This window comes from Alligator mississippiensis, chromosome 2 (assembly GCF_030867095.1).
Source record: "Alligator mississippiensis isolate rAllMis1 chromosome 2, rAllMis1, whole genome shotgun sequence".
Lineage (NCBI taxonomy): Eukaryota > Metazoa > Chordata > Crocodylia > Alligatoridae > Alligator > Alligator mississippiensis.
This window is the reverse complement of record NC_081825.1, coordinates 241,502,419-241,522,044: the sequence shown is the minus strand read 5'-3', so window position 1 is coordinate 241,522,044 and position 19,626 is coordinate 241,502,419. Positions and strand designations below refer to the sequence as shown.

The window sequence follows — 19,626 nt, the reverse complement described above, 5'->3', positions numbered from 1 at the left end:
CCTGTCATGCTGCAGGGCTGTGCTGACCCTCCTGCTGAAGAAGGGAGATCCCCACAACCTGAGGAACTGGCATCCCATGTCTCTCCTCTGCATGGACTACGAGGTGGCAGCGAAGGCCATCTTGCTGAGCCTGCAGCCCATGTGATAGATGTAATCCATCCCAACCAGATGTACACGGTGCCTGGATGTTTCATCTTTGACCACCTGTACCTGGTTTGGGACCTCCTAGAACTAGTTCACTAGGAGGGCCTGTCTTTCGCCCTCCTATCCCTGGACCAGGAGAAAGCATTTGACTGAGTGGATCATGGGTACATCACAGGCATACTGCAGGCCTTTGGCTTCAGGCCCCACTTTGTGCAGGATCTCCAGGTGCTGTACACCTCTGCAGAGTGTTTGGTCAATCTCAAATAGACCCTGACAGAGCCCATCCTGTTCAGGAGATGAGTGCATCAAGGCTGCCTGCTGTCAGGCCAGCTGTACACCTTGGCCCTTCCTCATCCTCCTGCAGAGGCGGGTGGTGAGCTTGATGCTCCAGGGGTCAGTGGTGCGGCTGGTCCTGTCAGCGTATGCTGATGACGTACTCCTCATGGTCCAGAACGCAGTCAACCTGATGCAAGTGAAGGCCTGTCAGGCATTGTACTTGGCAGCCTCCTTTGCCTGGGTCAACTGGGTCAAGAGCTTTGGCCTGACAGTGGGTGATGGGTAGCAAGTGGGCTCACGCCCACCCATGCTCCACGGAATCCCCCCACCTTTTAGTTTTTGGTCACCCCATCCATGGCCCCACCAAGTCCTGGTCCTCCTCCTGGCCCTGGCCAAGTCACTTGTCTGTGCACATTTCTGGGCAGAGCACCAGTGGGCGGCATCCACCTGCACCTTGGATGACTTTGAGGACCGGTGGGTGTGGCCCTGGGGGCTCTGCTTGGTGTCCCCCTCAGGTTCCCTTATTTTCACGTTTTGACCCTTTGACCAACATGACACTCCTATCCTGTTTTTTTCATTAGTTGTCCCAAGAATGTAGTAGTACCACTCACTCATTAGCCTCACACGGGGTTACTAGTTAGCCAGGTGGGCCTTAGGGTCCATGGTATGAGTGTTACAAATAGACAGGAGCCTTGCTGCAGCTCTGCTACTTAGGAGCTCTTCCCTCCACAGCTCTCCAGGCTAGACTGCCTGTTCAGCTCAAGCCCTGGGCTTATATCCTGCTAGCCCAGCTCCTTTAGGTCACATGGCTCCTAATTGCCCCCAGCCATACCTGCAGGCTACTTCTCACATGGCCTGTCTTCTCTTAAAGGAGCAGCAGCATCAAGCCTTCTGCTACAGAGGGATACTACCCAATTTATATAGATTACATTGGAACAACATTTCTACAGATGTTGCCAGGATTTTCTATCACTTGAGCCCTTTAAATCAATGATTCTCAAACAGGGTGCCAGGGAAGGCTGGCAAGTTGCAATATCTTTTGAAGGGATCCAGGAGGTATGAGGAGATAGGCAGGTATGAGGAGATAAGGCCAAGCTCAGGCTCTTCCCAGCCTGGTCCCGGGCCTGCCTCCACTGCCTGACCCCTCTGCAAGGAGCTAAGCACTGTAATAAATTAATTTTTTGAAATGGGGTGTTGCTCCATTCACAAAAGTTATGGAGGGCCTCAAGTCAAATGATGGGTGCCTCAAGTCTAAAAAGTTTGAAAACCGCTGCTTTAAATCAAACCTGGATGTCTTTCTAAAGATAATATCTTCTTTGTCCAACCATAAGATCTGGAGTTGATGTAGGAAAAACTGGGTGAGGTCTCACAGCCTGTGTCCCACAGAAGGGCAGACAAGGTGATCATACTGGTTCATTCTGAGTTGAAAATCTGTTAATCTATAAAAATCTTTAGATTGCAATCTCTTGCAGAGCCTTTCCATCTCTTAGCTATATATTAAAACCCCTCATTTTGCTCTTACAGAGAAAAAGTAAACCCAGAACTTTGCCAATCCTGTCTTACTGTGCCAGAAATCAGAAAGATGGAACCAAGCCACAGTGAAGTGCCCTGGGAAAGAGGTTGTCCAGTCCATCACTGTCCAATTGCTGCATCTCCCAGCTTGGTGAGAGATCACTTACCTTCTTCCAGCTGCATGCTTGGACCAATCTCCACCCAAGCCAATGGCCAGGTGCCATCCAGTTCCCAGGATTCACATCAGCATCACTTGTATTACCATTGCAACCAGCAAGAGCCTAGAGGCAGCTATGCTTTGCCCCCACTACCCGGGCATGGAGAGAGAGCCACCTTGTGTTCTCACCATTCCAGCGGGGATCCCTTGCCAGCTCCTCACCATGAAAACCCTGAAAGTCATTGGAAACAGTGGTCACATGACCAGCATCAATCACGGACAGTACAGCACCACATTGTAACAGTCAGGTAAGCCAAGGTTTATGCAAAAGGTCAGAGGGCTACTCATGGTCTCTCTTTGTATGGGGTAAAGGGACTGGGAATAGCCTGGGGACTGGTGCGAAAGGAGGAGGACTGCAGCTTTGCCAGCTCCTTACTTCCTTTTTAGCTACATGCACCCCATAGGTGCATAGAGGGGGCAGTGCTTTGATCCCTAGCTTTTGAATATGATGCACAAGCAGCTCCTAGCACCGGTGTGACTCACAAGAACCAGAGAAATTGTGATATTCCATTAAAAGAACTCCAGTAAATAAAACCAGTAGTCTCCCAGCTGGTGCCAGGACCTTCTGATCTAGCTGTGACTTTTATTTTGCTGTTCTCCATTTCCTTTCTACATCTTAAAAAATCTGTCACATGTCCTTTGGTCTGGAAGAATTTCAGTGTGACTGAGATCTATAATGTATGCTATGCAGGTGCCAAGGTGCTGGAGACTCCTGAATAACTTGTGGAGTTTCCTTTGTGGGAGAAGGAATGTTCCATCAGAACAGGAGAGCTACCTCTCATGGCACAGTTATGATCATAAAAATTATTTTTTAAGGGTATTTCTACATTGTAGTGGCACTACTTAGCATGCTCCACCCTCCCACTGCCACAGCCACAGTCTACACTTGGAGACACAGTATTGCCAACTCTCATGATTTTTGGCATTGTTCTTAAAGTCTGTGCTTTGGTAATGTGAACGATTTAGCTTTCTTTTATATATATACATAAATATAAATATATATAAAAGAAAGCTACATTTTTCACATTCCCAAAGCATAGACTTTAAAGACAACACCAAAAATCATGAGAGTTGGCAACACTGGAGACATATCAGAAGGGCTGGTCTGAGGCCATCCCCTGCAGTTTCCTGCAAGACCTCAGTCTCCAGTGTGTTTGACAGCAGCCACTAGCGATGACCCTTGAGCAACCTTGGTAGTGTACTTTTAGTACGGAGTGTGCAAGCAAGAGTGTGTAGGCAAAGTGTACTCAGGGGTGTCCCTGCTAAGACATGCAGCCACCACAATATAGACAAGCCCTTAGGTAAATAGCTGCCTTCTGAGAATTAATGTGTGACTTCAAGTCACTGCCTGTACTGAAATAAGGGAAAGCTGCATATTATCACTTGCTTCCAGGGGCATTGCTCCTGAGGCAGCCCTGTTCCTGGAAGCACTGTAACAATTCTCAGAGACTCCACATGGGATACAACCTTTAATTTGGTATAATATACCACTGCGCTCCTCCACCTACCACCGCACTTCTTGGCTTCATATGATTTTTTTAGGAGCATTCTTGGCACTGACAAACCCTTCAATACCACGTTAACAGGCACCTTGGAAAGAGAGAATGCTTGGAACCTCTACCCCAACACACGGGTACAGGCCAAGGCTCATTTTATGTTCTCAGTTTATAGGTGTTAACAGAGAAAGACCAGTTATATCGGGGTGGGCAAAATGCGGCCCATGGGCCAAATGTGGCCCACCAGGCCATTGTATCCAGCTCACAGGGCCCCTAAAAAATTTAGAAAAGTAATATGTATGTGCCCCTGGCTGCCTGTCATATGGCCCTTGATGGCTTGCCAAAACTCAGCCCAAAATAATTGCCCACCTCTGAGTTATATTGTTGAGCTATTGCAGCCATAAGAGTGTGACCTGAATCCTATTTTACCTCACACACTGTCAACAAAACTGTTGGTTTAATTTTCTATAGTAGGTTATTTCAGCAGCAGACACAGCAAGATTTGCAGAGCCCTGGCAGATTTTGCAGCTCTGGCAGTCAGAAAAATGATTAAATGACAGTATTCTATGGTTCAGCAAATCTAATGCAAAAATGAGTGAGAGAGAAATAAAATAGAAATGCATTTCTGTGCTGACTGTAACCATTGTTTAAAATACAAGGCAAAACCAGCCCCCCAAAACCAGAGCATATTAGTCCAGTGAGGAAAGTGGTAAGTGATTTACTGATAAATTAACACACACCACCAAGTAGACCTCTTTCCATTCTCTGGGGTCTTTCCATTTGCTTTGCAAATTCTGCTGCTCAGTTTTACCATCCTGCCATCCATTCCACTCCTATAGAGCTGTTGCCATACAGCTGGAAGTGCTCTGTATGATAGCACATTGCTATGTAGGACAGTCCAGAATGAGGACATAAGGTTTTATAGCTAAGGGAAATGGCAGAGAAGAAGGAAAGGCCCTTCAGATCTGAATGTGGCTTTGGTTGCTGTGCAGGTGGGAAGCTCACACTCAAAGGTTTGTTAGCTACCTTCCAGTAACCCTGGAATCCTTAAAGGAGGCTTTGTTTCCAAAGCAGTGCATGGAGCCGTGCAACTAAAAATAAAAAATATCCACCTTTGAAGGATACACTGGCAAATGGTTCTGAGCAGCTCCATACCCCTACTGGCCCTCCACTAAAAACATTGTCCACTGAAAAGAACCCAACAGGCATATAATGTTGACCCTTATGTAAAAGTCCCATAGTATTGAACAATAAACTGTATTTTGAACCATAATTTTGAACCTTTGTTATTGAATGGTCAAAAATCATTAAGCGAAGTATTAAACTCTTTAGATTTGAGTGTACAGAGAATAGTGATGTAATTCCCACAGGACTATATTATAGCCAAATTAAATTCTGTAGATTTTTTTCCATAAAACTATTAACTAGGACTGGGATTCAAGCCTACATCTACACATCTCTAGAATGCTGGTGAGAGGTTGTGCTGTTCACTAGAGTATTAAATTCATGCTGCAGCTTTTCCCAGATGGAAATGTGCTGCATCATTTGTTGTTTTTCAGTCTCTGAAAGGGTTAACTTGCTTATGAGCAGCATAACACTCAGTTTCATACTAAAATAATGCACCAATGAATCTCTTTCTCTCTGCAGACATGACAAAGGCTTCAGGATGCCAAAAAGGTATGTTTAATATCAAATGCTTTTCTGCTTTTCTACCCTGTTATCACTGTTCTCCTACCATGCTATTAGGAAACACAGCATATTATTCCCAGTGACATCCCAGATAGGAGAAGCCTCAGAGGCAAGGTCAGAGCTCGACATTAAGGATTTCCCATCTGTTTAGAAAGGTCATCTTCTGTTTGTGAAACAAATTTAACTTGTATTCAGACAACACTGCGTTGTCTATCTAGCTTTTCGCAGAGCACGACTTACCTCTGGCTCATCCAACACTGTTATTTGTTTTTCTTGTCTGGACTAAAGCAAGACCAAGGAAGCAGCCTGGCTAACTAAACAGATGCCAGCCTTGGAGTCAGGAAACCTGCAGAATGCTATGCACACCTCTGTCACTACCTTTTCAAGAGACCTTAGCAAGTCACTCCACTTCTTAGTCCTTCATTCTCCCTGTAATAATTGTTATCTGCCAGGTAAAGTGCTGTGACACTAAGACATATGGATAAAATATAACACTAATGTTGTTGCTGTTAAGAGGTTGCAATGGATTCACATGGAGCTTGCATTTCAGAACTGAGAACTGGAACACTTTTAGACACAGGGGATACATCAGCACATCTCCATACAGGGACATTGCTACGGTGCTGTGCTTTAGTACTTCCTTTTGGAAGTAATAAAGCACGCTGCAGTACAGGCGGTTACTGCATCGTGCACATGGTACATGGTTAGATTTTGCCACTATGTTGCCGTAGTGGCATTCTATACTAGGGGAGCATGCTGCTACAATGACGTAATTGGCAATCACATGTAGACCTGCACGAAAGCTACATTGCCATAGCATGCCATACAGTGATGTAGCACATCACTACGTTGTCACAGGGTGACGTGTAGATGTGCCCAAGATAGCTCTGTGTGAAGGAAATAGTAGTAACAGCCTCAGAACTTTGTTTTTCATGGTCTTTGGTGGTAGAGACTTGCTTTTCAAGTCTCTATGTAGTGTGTCCTAGTTCTTTATATATTAATGTACCAGAAGCTCTACAAATTACATTTAGATGACTATATTTTTGAAGAGGTGTAAAATGCTGCAAGATGCAATCTCTGAGTGAAGAGGAATAATTCATGATGGAAAAATGATTGTTGAAAATCTAGGTACATTTTATAAAAAAGCACATATTTAATAGAAAAGACAAATGAAAATATTACCAGTCACCCTTATTTCCTGACATCTTTTCCTCAAATTTAAGTAGAAAAGAAGGAGAATGATTAAAGATCTGCACGTTACATGCTTTTCCATGTTCACACTGGTGTGAAGGCAGATTACACTGGTGTAAATGTGTCTTGTGCCTGCACCTCCTGGCTCAAAAAAGGCAAAGGACTGGACTGGCAAGTGCATTATACCTCACAATTGAAGCCCCTCAGTATAGCCGCCATAAGCCTGAGTTTTCTGAACATAATATTCAATAGTAATCCCCTTCAATAGTAATTCTTAAACCTCAGAAGACCAGAAATATTTAGAAACTTACCAGATCTGACTAAGGGGTGTCTAGTCTAGTATCCTGTCTCCAACAACAGCTTGTTCCACATACTTCTAAAGAAAGTACAAAAAAACTCTAGGCAATTGGGTCTAGGCTGCACTAGAAAAGATGTGCTGGTATAGACTACCAGTATAGCTATATTGGCAAACCCTTAGAGTGAAAATACAATGCATATCAGCAAAAGAGTCCTTTTCCAGATATATACTCATACACTGAATAATATAAGCAAGATTTTAGCAAGATTCAGTACCATCTTGTGGCAGAAATTCTACAAGTTAATTACCTACTGTGAGTATCCTAGTGAGATCTGCAGTTTCATGCCACTTTTCATCAGTTACGCACTTGACTTCATGCAGCTGATAGTTTGGTCTGCACAACAAAAAGAAGCGGAGAAAAAGCCTTCTCAGAGGGAATCTTTTTCAGTTAAATATTTACAGGCTTATTTTGCCCTAGGATGCAAGTGCCTGGTTTTTATTATTTCCAATTGAAAAAGCAAGGAAATGGAGGGAAGGAAAATGCAATTACCCAAGTTAATTAGAACTACATGTAAACATCCAGTTGGAGACAACATTTTCATTATTCATTGAACTACATCCCCTAAGCTTTTCCACAAATATATTCCAAAACCAGGAAGCCTTTGTTGTATTTAATTTCCTTTTTCTAACATTATGCTTAATATCTAACTTAATATCACCAGTGTGCTAACAGCTGTATTTCTTTTCTTGTGTTGCTTCCAGTTATTCCCAGGTGATTGCTGAGTGGCCTGTAGCTGTCCTGGTGCTCTGTTCAGTGACAGTTGTGGTTTGTACTTTAGCTGGCCTGCTAGTTGGAAATTTGCCAGATTTTGCAGAGCCCTTGATGGTAAGTCCTTACCAATGGTATAAGCCATCTACATCATTCATAAAGGCAAAATTAATCATTGCAACAATAATTGAAGGTTTCATAAGGCAATGTAAAACTGTTACATTCTTCCCACCTTCTTTGGAACTGGATGGAGAAGAGGGGCAGCCAGGAAACACATAAGGTTGTTAAAGTCACCACCTCTCAGATTCCTCCAGAATGCACAACAACATCTATTACCAATCTGCTGTACGTCATATCAGTCTCAGAAATACCATATCCAAAGCTTCTGGAAGAGTATTATGCCACAAAAAAATCTGCAGCCCTTGCTCTTATGATGCAAAATGCAGAATCCATCCCTTTTAGTCAGGGCAGGATTGTTTTCTGCAGCATATTTTCTGGTCCTGGTCATAATTTTAAAGGACTTTAAAGAAAGAATCTTTCTGAGTACCCTTAGAAGACCCTTTCACTGTTGAACAGACCTTGCTGTTAAAAAATTTTTCTTGTTGTTCAGCCTTAATTTTCCTTTGCTCGTTCAACGTGTTCCTAGAGGTACTGCTTTTTGCCCTTCCTAAATAGTTCCTCTCTCTCTTGGTTGTTTATCCTTGCAGATATCTGTAGATATTTCTACAAATATCTCTGTTTCATAATACATTTCTCTCTTCTCTTCATCTAATATAAAAAAGGCCTCAGAAAAAAATAAACCTTTCTCAGGTTCTAGCATGAGATGCAGAACAGATTTCCAGGACTGATAGAAGGAATCCTGTGGCCAAAGTCCTGCTATGGGCACAGACTGTGAAGGTGGAAGAAAAGAAATCCTTCTTTCACTAGTGTTGATTTGGGTTGAAACCCCCTATCTAGAGAAGATGAAGGAAATCCTGCTTGACCTGTTCAGTTTCAACTCTGGGCAGCTTGTCACAGGCCAAAAAGGAAAGGAGAAATTACATCTCTGTGGCCATGTCTATATGTGCATTAATGCACCGTAATTACAGTGCATTAAATTTAGTATCTGTAATAACAGCTACTAACTTAATGTGCCGTAATCAGCGGTACTGCGCAGTAGCGATGGTGCACATCTTTTAGGTGATGCTAATGTGCAGCAGACTAATTCTACTGTGCATTAGTATGGCTTTCTCTGAGAGGCGCTAATGTCTGTTGAATTACTCTACCGTGCTTCTAGCATCTCCCAGTAGGTTCTAAGATGGACTTCAGGTCCCTTTCCAGTAGAAATTCAATTTGTCTATGCCTCATAAAATATGATCAGATTCAAATAATCCCAGTCACTTCCTGTGTCTGACAAGAGACGTATAGGAGATGGATTAAGCAATGTTATGCTAAACTAAAGCTCCACTACTATAAATTAATAAAACCTTTTGCTTGTCTCTAGGGATTTGAGCCTCGAGATACTGACATTGGCAGAAAGCTCATTGTCTGGAAGAATATGCAAAGCCATACGGGCTATAGGAAGGCCCTTTTACTTTCTCCCTATACGGAGAAGAACAGGTGTGTAGACTTAGTAGTTTTTGTGGGGTTTGGGGCTCAGAATGCATTGATGAGCCTGCATGACCTCTGCTGAGACTTCTTAGTTTGGCTGTATTCAGCTGCAATGTTCCCTCTAAGGAGTAGCGGTCCGTGAGCACGCCGCCTCGATCCATGAGCACGCCGCCTCAGTCCAGCATGGGACACTTATCGAAGGGGGCTGGGGGCCGGAGGCTGGAGCCGAGAGGCTGGGGGCCAGAGGCTGGGGCTGGGGGTCGAAGGCTGGAGCTGGGGGCTGAAGCCAAGAGGCTGGGGGCTGGAGGCTGAAGCTGGGGGCTGGAGGCTGAGGCCGGGGGCTGGAGCCAAGAGGGCAGGGGGCTGGAGGGCAGGGGCCAGGGGCTGGAGCCAGGGGCTGGCACAGGCTACGCTGGCTCCGGGGAAGTGTTCTGCTCCCCCTCATCAGGTCCAGGGTGTGGAGCACTTCCCTGGAGCCGGCGGAGCCCGCACCAGCCCCCCACCAGCCCCCTGCGCCAGGCTCCATCCCTTCTTTGCCTCACCTCAGGGAGGAGCTGCTGCCTGCCCCAAGTGAGGCTCTGCCAGCTCTGGGACACTGCTCTGCCCCCCCGCATGGCCTCAGCCCTGATGCGGGGGAGTGGAGCGCTTCCCTGGAGCCAGCGGAGCCTGTGCCAGGCTCCCACCCTAGCCTCTCCTGGTGCGTGGCCTTGAAAAGGCTGAGTGTGGCCACACTTTTAGTTGTGCACAGTTGTGCACATGCTCACCTTAAAGGGAACCTTGTTTGGCTGTAAAGTTAATGGATAACGTTTGCAAAAGTATCCAACTGACAGTATAAAACACATTGTCAAAAGTGACTAAGGTGCTTAGGAGCCTAAATCCCCTTTGTTTTCAGTGAGACTTAGGCCCATATTCCATTTTATCTACTAGGTACATAAATAAATGTAGGTGCCTAAGTATGAGTCTACTCCTCCCTACTCAAGTCTCTGAAAAAACTGTTAATAAAAAGGTGGGTGAGTCCTCTTCCTCATGGCTTTTTTATGGCTTAATCTTAAGGGTAAAATGATGGTGTGTTACAAATGGATTTTCTCTACTTGAATAGGGTGGAATATGGTGGAATAGAATTGCACATAGACACCTAAGTTCACTTAGATGCCTAATAGGTGGGATCCTAAGTCACTTAGCTGCTCTTGAAAATTATGCTAAACTGGTTAAAGCAGCTGAATCAGGCAAAATTACTTGTTATAATCTCATTTATATTATTGCAAATTCTCACAGTCAAACCTGCATGATTGTCCTGCATTGAAACTCTGTGCTCCAAGATATATACTATTTTATGCCAAAGGCCATTCTTATTGCTGTGTGTCTCATAAAAGCATGTCTTCCTGTTGTGATAATGAATGGATAGTTAATCACAGAGCTTGCAAACAAATGGAAAATCCTGCTGTTCCATAAAAGAGAAATGATGATCTCTTTTTAGGTATGGTGACACAGGCATTAACAGAGGGCAAAGGACTATCCATGGAGAACAGGAATCAAGGACACGGAGGATGGTGGAGCAAGACTATAGAAAAGATGGTTTCTTTTGTGGCCCCCCAGGTAAGGAAATTCTCATTAAAGACTTTCAAAGGATAACTACCAAGAAATACAAGAAATTTCCCTTATTTCCTAATAAAGCTGGGAGAAGCCACGCTCAGGACATGCAGACTTACTCTGAAAATATTATAGTCAGATATAATTAAATTCTGTGTGTTCCAAAGTGCCTTTCACTTAGTAATGTCACATCTTTTTTGCAAACCTTAACATATTAAACCTCACCACCTAGCTGTAGGTAGAACTGTTTGAAATTCTTCCATGGAAAGGTTTTTCATTGAAAAATTTGTCTTCACCTAAACCTGACTTTTTTTTTTTTTTTTTTTGCAAAAAATCATTTTGGAAGAAATTCTCCATTTTTAAAAAGATTGAAAATGTTTAAAAAATCATTACAAAATTCAATGTTTTCAGAAACAGTTGTTTGGAAATGAGGGGGAAAGTATCTGATTTCTCTCAATTTTGCATCTCTCACCCTTCTTGTCCCCAACATGTATAAAAAATGAAAAAAGCTGAAAAGAAAAGCTTTGCTCTTACTTCCCATCTTAAGGAAGTGCTTCATTTGTCAGGATCTTTAGAGCTTTTGGTTATTCCTCAGCCCCTCAATCTTTCCAACTTTCTGTGATAGGAATCATAATCTAAGCCACAGTAGTTTCTCCACAGAGACGAAATTCATAGCCTAAAAAGGATATTTAGAGAACCTTATGTCCTTACCTCTCTGATGTTGACAGTTATGGTACGCAGACTACAGCTAAGTACAGACAGTCAAAAAGCCCCAGGCTGAATCAATTCAGTCTTCACAGGTTAGTCTGAGCTACATAGATTGAACCAATAAGCACGTGATCAGACATTCACTTTCGATTCCTGAAATGCAGCCACATACCTGCAGTGGCCCAGGCTGGAAACTGGAGAGTGCTAGAGCATGCCTCCCAACTCTGCTGGAGCAGACAGCTTGGGCCAAGGCTACCCTGCCCACCCTGCAAAGGAGGGGAGGGGTGCGGGGGAGGTGCAAAGCATCCTGGGATGTGAATTAACTTGAATCTGGAGGGGAGCTGGGACAGAAGTTCAATAAACAAATTTGACCTAAATCAGTTAAGTCTGATACTACATCCATCCAGGTTTATCTTAAACCAGTTTCAGCCATTTTGAAAGAGGTTTATGTGCTCTGTTCTGTTATGTGCAACTTCTATTGTGTTACAGATTTGAACTGGTTTCTGATCATTTATATTGGTGTATGTGCAATGTCTGTTCCTATGAGTCAAAGCAGACATAATGTAACCTTGCCCTTCTCTAGCAGCCACAAGCTCTGTGGGTTTTTTTCACTTAATAAAAAGTACATCAGTAGTTTTACAGGTAGTGCTAGAGTAACTTTTTGTCCATAGTAACTTCCAACCAGCCTGGCTGGTCCTTCATGGAGTACAGATTTCTGTTTTTTTCATGGCTATATTTCTGTTTTTCAGAAAAGAGTTATTCCCAGCTGGTATTTATGTCCACAACTGCTGGAAGCTTATGGAACTTGCAAGCTATTCAGTCCATGTGTCAAATTGAACAGGAGAAGGTTAGTAATGTAATTTGGAGCACGTACATATACTTCTCTTTTCAGTCAATCTCTACCTTTAAGGCATGTGGGAAAGTGGTAATATAAGACACAAAGCATCTTTCATCCCAGATGTTGCAAAAGCATATTCTATCTGCCACCAATATTCAGTTGCTGTAGGGTTGAAAAGCAGTGCATATCAACAGTTTGGGCCAGAAACTGTAGACTATTTAAGGTGGCATCATTGGAACTAGGCTGACATTTCAAACGCTAGGATTAATTAGATTACATAGGTTTGTGAAAAGGATCATAAGATCTTTAATAACCATGGGCAACTGGTGTCTCCTGAGTCAGGGGGGCACTTGCCCCCCCAGTGGACAGTCAGCGACCGGGAGGGGCTACCCCTACGGCCGATCCCACAGGCCCAGGGGGGAGGTCCCCTGCAGCTGATCCCGCCAATCCGCAACTGGCAGCAGTGTGCCATTGGCACTTCCAGGCACACCACTGGCACATTTGGGTTGGGGGGATAGGCCGCGGGGTGGACCACTTCTCCTGGCGCACTCCCGGGCCAGTGCTCTCGGGGGGGCACCAGTGCTCTTGCCTGCCCACCTGCCCAGGTACTCTGCAGTCAGGGGGTGCATGTGCACCCACTATACATCGCCACTGTTAATAACTATAAAGGATCAGATTTTCTGAAGGTTACATCTCCAGAAGTTTGGTATTCTCTGCAAGGGCATGTTTATTTTTAAGTCACTGCTTTGATGGCAGCTTGGTGGACATAATCAAACTAGCTTTAACAGCTATTTTGAGTACTGGTAGCAGTGAAGCCATAGCAGCAGCATATCACTCAGTGTGGACAGAAAAATCCAAAAAGTAGCTACCTTGCTAGCAGTATCCAAGTTAGTTAGTCTAGGTGTGTCTACACTAGTTGCAACACAGCAGTGACCATACTGCAAATGCACCCTAAGTTAGAAATGGTCATGTAAGGACAGGTAAGCCAGATGGCCTGTTTCCAGCCAAATAGGACTGCACTGGATATGACCAGTCTTAATATTACAAACTGCCAGTCCAGTGCTAGTTACAATGGCACGGTGGTCTCTTGCAGATCATAATTGTAAGACAATAAATTAGCTTGACTACATCTAATTTATTAGTGATGGTAAGAGAATCTCAGTAAGTATCTGATAGAGAGAGATTGTGAAAGTCTTCCAAAGGGGTTTGGACATATCTGCTGTTTATATAGGTGCAAGGCAAAAAGAACATGGAAAAGGAAATAAAGCAATATTTGGCCCATAATGGGGAAATAGTGTTGAACACTGACTAGAACAAGGATTCAAAATCAGGGTGCCGCATCACCATGGGATGCCATGAGATTCTTTTAAGGGTGTCACAGGGTGCTACACAATATTTATACTATTAGGTGTGCAAATACCTACACATGATTCACAGAGTAAATCTAGAGATTTCAGATATGAATCCATATTGTTAAAAACATTGTGACTTGCTGTGACTTTTCTGAGCAGTTTACAACAGAAGAATTGCTCTATTATTTTTCTTTAGTCAATAAATGAGTGAAAACTAAGAGCTGGCATTTTCCAAGGGGTGCCTTAAGTCTAACAAGGGGTTTTGTGGGTCTAAAACACAGAACCACTAGACTAGCCTGTAGTGGGATAGCCGTGTATCCAGATCTCATCCTCCAGGGAACATCACTGGAGTAAAGAAAAACATCTAAGACTAAAAGGATAATGGGAAGAGGGGAAGAAAAGCCAAAATAATTGTCTCCCTTCTCATCCTGAGCCAGAAGATGAGTAGCAGTGAGGAAAACTACTGTTACAAGGGGGGAAACAATGGCTTGAAGAAGGGTCACATTTTGGAGATTAGCCACGGTAAGAAATATATAACTGAGGATGTTTACTGAGTTTTGGGGAAAGTGCTGTCTAGACGTCTTATTTCCATGTCTATAGTATCTTGAATTCTGTCAACAGGAGGATGAAGAGACATGGTTTGTAAATGTGGTGAGGAAGGGAAGATTCCTGGGAGGAAGTTAAACAACATTTTATATAAAGTCAGGTGGTGGGAGCAAGATGAACCCTGTATAGGGAAGGTCTAATGTGATATCTTCTTGGCCATTTTTGCAGATCCGCTCTCACGTTCATTTTAAAGATCTCTGTCAACGTACTGAAGCCAATGAATGCTGCCCAAGTTGGTCTCTAGGTAACTATATAGCTGTCCTGTACAATAGGTCTTCTTGTTTGGAGATAACCCAAGCAGACATCTCCCACACATTGATTCTGCTTCGTTCCTGTGCCCCAGACTACCACAAAGGCATCCTTACCCCTTCTTGCCTAGGTCCCAGGACTGTGAGAGAGAAACATTCTCAGTGTGCCAAACTCCCAGAAAAATGCACCCAATTCAATGCTATTTACCAGCTTCTCCACTTCTTGGTTGACAGAGACTTTCTCAGTCCTCAGACAATGGAGTATCAAGTACCATCACTCAAATACAGCCTGTTGTTTTTGCCAACAAGAAAAGGTACATCTATGATGAGAATCTATCTGGACAACCTTGAATCATGGGACCTGTTTGATAATTACACATCAATTACAGGAATGGACCTGGGTCTTAAACAAAAGCTTTTCAGGCACTATCTTTTACTCGATAACAGGTATCCAGTCCTGGCCATATTAACCATTTTTCTAAGTATATCTTTTTATTTACACTCAATATTTGTAACTTTTATGGTCCTTTTGGCTGTTGTTAGTTCTTTGATGATATCCTACTTCTTGTATAAGGTGGCCTTCCAATTCACCTACTTCCCTTTTGTAAACTTGACAGCAGTCATCATTCTCAGCAGTATTTGTGCCAATCACACCTTTGTCTTTTTTGACCTCTGGAGCCTCAACAAAAGCCAAAATCCTTCTGCTGGCCTCCTGCAGTGGATGAGACAAACCATGAACCACTTTGGGTATCTTATGCTGACATCCTGCTTTACAACAGGTGCTGCTTTCTATGCCAGCTACATGAGCAATATAATTGCCATCCGCTGCTTTGCCATCTACATGGGTACTTCTGTACTGGTGAATTTAATATTCATGATGACTTGGCTCCCTTCCTCCATTGTGCTGTATGAACGCTACATAGCAACAAACTGCATTTATAAGCCAGAAGATTACTGGAACAACAGTGGACACAAGAGAGTCATTCTGTTTCTTCATCATATATTCCGTGGCCTTCAAAATACCTGGTGTGAAACCTCCAAGCTATTATTTGAAAAGCTTCTTCCATGTGGTGTCATAAAGTTTCGTTATATCTGGATCTGCTGGTTTGCAGCCTTAGCAATAGGAGGTGCCTATATATCCTGTTTTAACCCTAAGCTAAAACTTCCCACTTTAGAGACACCTTCTGTCCAGGTGTTTAGGCTAAGCCACCCCTTTGAGAGATATGATGCAGAATACTGTCACCAGTTCATGTTTGAAAGGTTGGAGCATGGAGAAGGACAACACATGCCCATCACTATAGTCTGGGGAATACTGCCTGTGGACAATGGGGATCATTTCAATCCAAAGAGCAATGGCACACTGGTGGTAGACACGACATTTACAATCCAGAAGCCTGAAGCTCAGAAGTGGCTCCTGGAATTCTGCCAAAATGTGAAGAATCAAACGTTCTATTATCCAGACCTTGAGCAAAAGTCCACAGTGTGTTTCATGGAGGAGTTTCTCAGGTGGATGGATAGTCGACAGTGCTCCCAAAGAGACCACAGCTTCAACCTCTGCTGTAACCATTTCACTTTCCCATACCGAAGCGAAGTCTTCCTGCACTGCATAAAAATTATGATCATGGAACAAGGCAGAGGGGAGGATGAAACATATGACCTCGGCCTCAGATTTGATGGAGAGGGAAACCTAGCTGCCATGGTGCTACAGTTTCAAACTATTTACCACTACAGCTTCAACTACAGTGAAGGCAAACGATTCTACAATGAAATCGATCTCTGGATAACAGAGGAAATGAAGACTGCCCCTGTGGGGCTTCAGAATGGATGGTTCACTAGTAAACTCGAGCTATATAATCTCCAAAACAGTCTTAGCACAGAGACAATGGTGGTTATGGGGCTGTCCATAGCCATCTCGTTTGTAGTGCTGTTGCTCACCACTTGGAATGTTCTTCTTAGTATATTCTCTGTTATGGCTATCACAGGCGCTGTACTGGTAACTGTTGGGCTTTTGGTCCTATTGGAATGGCAGCTCAATGCAGTGGAGTCTCTCTTCATTTCAGCAGCAGTGGGCCTCTCCACTGACTTTACAGTGAACTACTGTATTTCCTACCACTTGTGCCCTCACTCTGATCGTCTGAGCCGAGTGGCCTTCTCTCTGAAGCAGATGAGCTGTGCCACTGCCATGGCTGCCTCCGCTTTATTTTCTGCGGGTATCATAATGTTGCCTGCAACAGTGCTGGCATACAGGAAGCTGGGGATTTTCATAATGATGATCAAGTGTATCAGCTGTGGATTTGCCAGTTTTTTTTTCCAGTCTCTCTGTTGCTTCTTTGGCCCAGAGAAGAACTGTGGTCAGATCCTCTGGCCTTGTGCCCACGCCCTCAAAAACTACTCTGATGACACTAGGCTGAATGGCAGCTTTGCCTGTGGTAGAAGTGAGAATGCAAACAGATTACGGAAGGTGCAGGAGTCCAACACTGCAAATGAGCAGTATGAACTCCAGCCCTTGGCCAGAAAACTGAGTGACAGTTTTGACAACAGCACTTCCACAAGTAAGTTGTCCAACCGTCCTTCAGTCCTGTCCGAGGACATGCAGCTTGAAGATAGTAGATGTCCCAAGATGGGAATTCATCCTTCTCTGGAAAGAGATAGACAAAATATGCAGGAGCCCCTTGAAAACCAACAAGTAGGTCTTTGTCAGTGTCCAGCCTTGCAAACATCTTCTCCTTACAAGTATAGCAGCTCAGGAGCAGAAGCAAAAATTCATAGAGAGAGACTTTGCAGAGATTGCAGATGTCAAAAATATGGTCCAAAGGCTTGGGATGCATCCATACGGGACCGTCATCCAGCCAACATGAAAAATGAAGGGCAGCTAAATAAACCCCAGTGCTCTGGTGATGCTGCTCAACAACAATCAGACTATATCTCAGAAAACAGTAATCTGCCTGCAGCTGAAATTTATAAACTTCACAGATGCCTTTGTTCTCCTGGCAGCAATTTCTACATGCTCAATATCTCCAGTGAGACATCTATTAGTGATTTTGAGCAGAGCATAAAACTTAATGAATCAGCCAGTTCTTGCCCTGATGTCTTAGAGATATCTGATTCCTGTAGTCAAACAGAGAGGGGTAACCTGAATGGGAAGAGAGATACCCTGAGATTGGACCTGAAAGAGACTGTTTTTGACATATCTCCACCAGCATCACAGCAAAACAGCTCTTCATGGAAAAATCGATTGGGATTAGGGAGTGAAGGTCTGGTTGTCCTACCAAATAGCCAACCAGACATGCCTGATGTTTGGATCAGGCGATCCAGTGTACAAAATTCTAGTTAGAGCAGCTGAAATCTCAGAGAAAACAGCACTCTTATTATAGGGCAAAAGGGAAAGAAAACTCTCCTATCTGATGTGTAAATATCAAATCTTACCTCCCACCCCTGTTTGAGCTGGGAATATTTCCATATATTTCAGCTGTGAAGATACTTACATTTTCACAGAACCAGCAAATCTGATATTGAAGAGCTGAGAGGCAGAAATGAATCTTAACGCAGTGCAAGCTCTTTGGCCTTCCAGTGGGCCATGCCACATCCACAACAGAACCATGAGATTCAGCAAGTCAATCTTGTTTGCCATTCTCTGTACAATAATTAATTGTTTTATTGTCAAGTCTAAACAGAAAGTTAATAATGATGAGATATGCATATTGCTGTATACTGAAAAAAAAAGAGAGAAATCCTCAAGTCCATAATTGTTACTAACGGGAATCTGGCTAATGACCAGTGTTGACTAAACAAATTCCTTTCTGTTGAAATAGATCTCTGTTTTTATCAGTCACCTAGGTCTACAAACCTCTACAAAAAAATTGTATTCAGGTGTTTTCAGATGTCCAGTCAATGGGTGTTTTTTAACTGGCATGGTCTGTTACTTATCAATAAGAATATGTAATGTAGCCCCAAAGAGATTTCAAACTGGAATTTCATCTGGTTTTATTTTAGGGAATTCCTTCAGATACTGTTTAAAATTTTCAGTGTGGAATTTTTTCCTGACAAAAAGCCATGTCCCCATCCCCTTTGTGACCTGGGCAGTTTGCTTTTCATCTTTGTAGCTTGTTTCTATCCAGGATTTTCCATACATGTGTAAAAACATATTTTTTAAAGTTCGCACATCTGATGAATCTTGAATTCTACTTTTTCTCTACCAGAAAAAAATACTTTCTTGCCTTTATCTGTTAAAATAATCAGAAAAAGCTTTCTCTCTAAAATTAAATATAAAAATAAATGGTTATGACAAACTTTCCTAAACCTGAGATGCCTGGTACCTTTGCTGTAGAAATTATGATTCATTTTCTTCATGTTATACATGCCTAATGTTTTTTTCCCCAACTAAATCAACAAGAGGAAGTTTGTACCTCCCAGAATCCAATGCCCACAGAGTGCAGGTAGGCATTATTCATGACAGCTATCCATGACACTTACCCAGGCTGGCTAGTCTGGTTAGTAACAGCAGGAACTTGAGCATAAAACTCAAGTTGGAATACTGGCCCCCTTGGTTTGTATTTATTTTGCAATTTGAGTTTGTCTCACAATAGCCCAGATCCGTATTGGTTATTCTTTTCAATTCTAGGGTACCTGTTCAGCATTTGGTTGGTTAAATAATAAGTACAAAAAATGACTTGTGAATATAAACTATAGACTTGTAAGGTTTGAAGGGATGTCAAGTAATTTAGTCCAGGTTTTACACAAGTGCAAGGTGCTCTGTTCCTAAACTCTCCAAGATAGATGCCTACGCACCCTCTTCTTGAAAGCCTCCAGTGAAGGAGATTTCACAGCTTCCTTACTGTTGACCCCCAGAGATGGTCTGAGGACCAAGGGAAGTTCAGGACACCTTCCAAAGGTATCAAGTCCTTTATAGGAGTATAAGGAAACTTTTGTGACAATTTTAATAATGAAATACTGCAAGAAAATTAAGCATAATGTAATACAAATGATGGGTAACATGATTTAATTGGGATGATGGAGATGTGGTAGGTAGTTCACATGACTGGAGTATTGTCACAGATGGGTATAGCTTGTTCAGGAAGGGTAGGCAAGGGAAAACAAGGAGA

General features: G+C 43.2%; 1 protein-coding gene across 1 annotated transcript; it reads left to right on the top strand.

The window, feature by feature from the left end:
* The first annotated feature begins 1,949 nt into the window (after window positions 1-1,949).
* On the top strand, window positions 1,950-18,828 carry DISP2 (dispatched RND transporter family member 2). The gene is made up of 7 exons (XM_019496460.2): window positions 1,950-2,397; window positions 5,293-5,322; window positions 7,586-7,709; window positions 9,076-9,191; window positions 10,660-10,778; window positions 12,230-12,327; window positions 14,445-18,828. Exons 1-7 carry the CDS (start codon window positions 2,003-2,005, stop codon window positions 17,856-17,858), a joined length of 4,296 nt encoding a protein of 1,431 aa, XP_019352005.1. The 5' UTR covers window positions 1,950-2,002; the 3' UTR covers window positions 17,859-18,828.
* Window positions 18,829-19,626: the final 798 nt, after the last annotated feature.

Bases quoted from the DNA above. Each gene is read 5' to 3' on its own strand.
- DISP2 (XM_019496460.2), top strand. From the start codon at position 2,003: ATGGAACCAAGCCACAGTGAAGTGCCCTGGGAAAGAGGTTGTCCAGTC. The intron at 9,192-10,659 runs GTGTGTAGACTT...ATCTCTTTTTAG, and splicing joins CCCTATACGGAGAAGAACAG to GTATGGTGACACAGGCATTA. The intron at 10,779-12,229 runs GTAAGGAAATTC...TCTGTTTTTCAG, and splicing joins TTTCTTTTGTGGCCCCCCAG to AAAAGAGTTATTCCCAGCTG.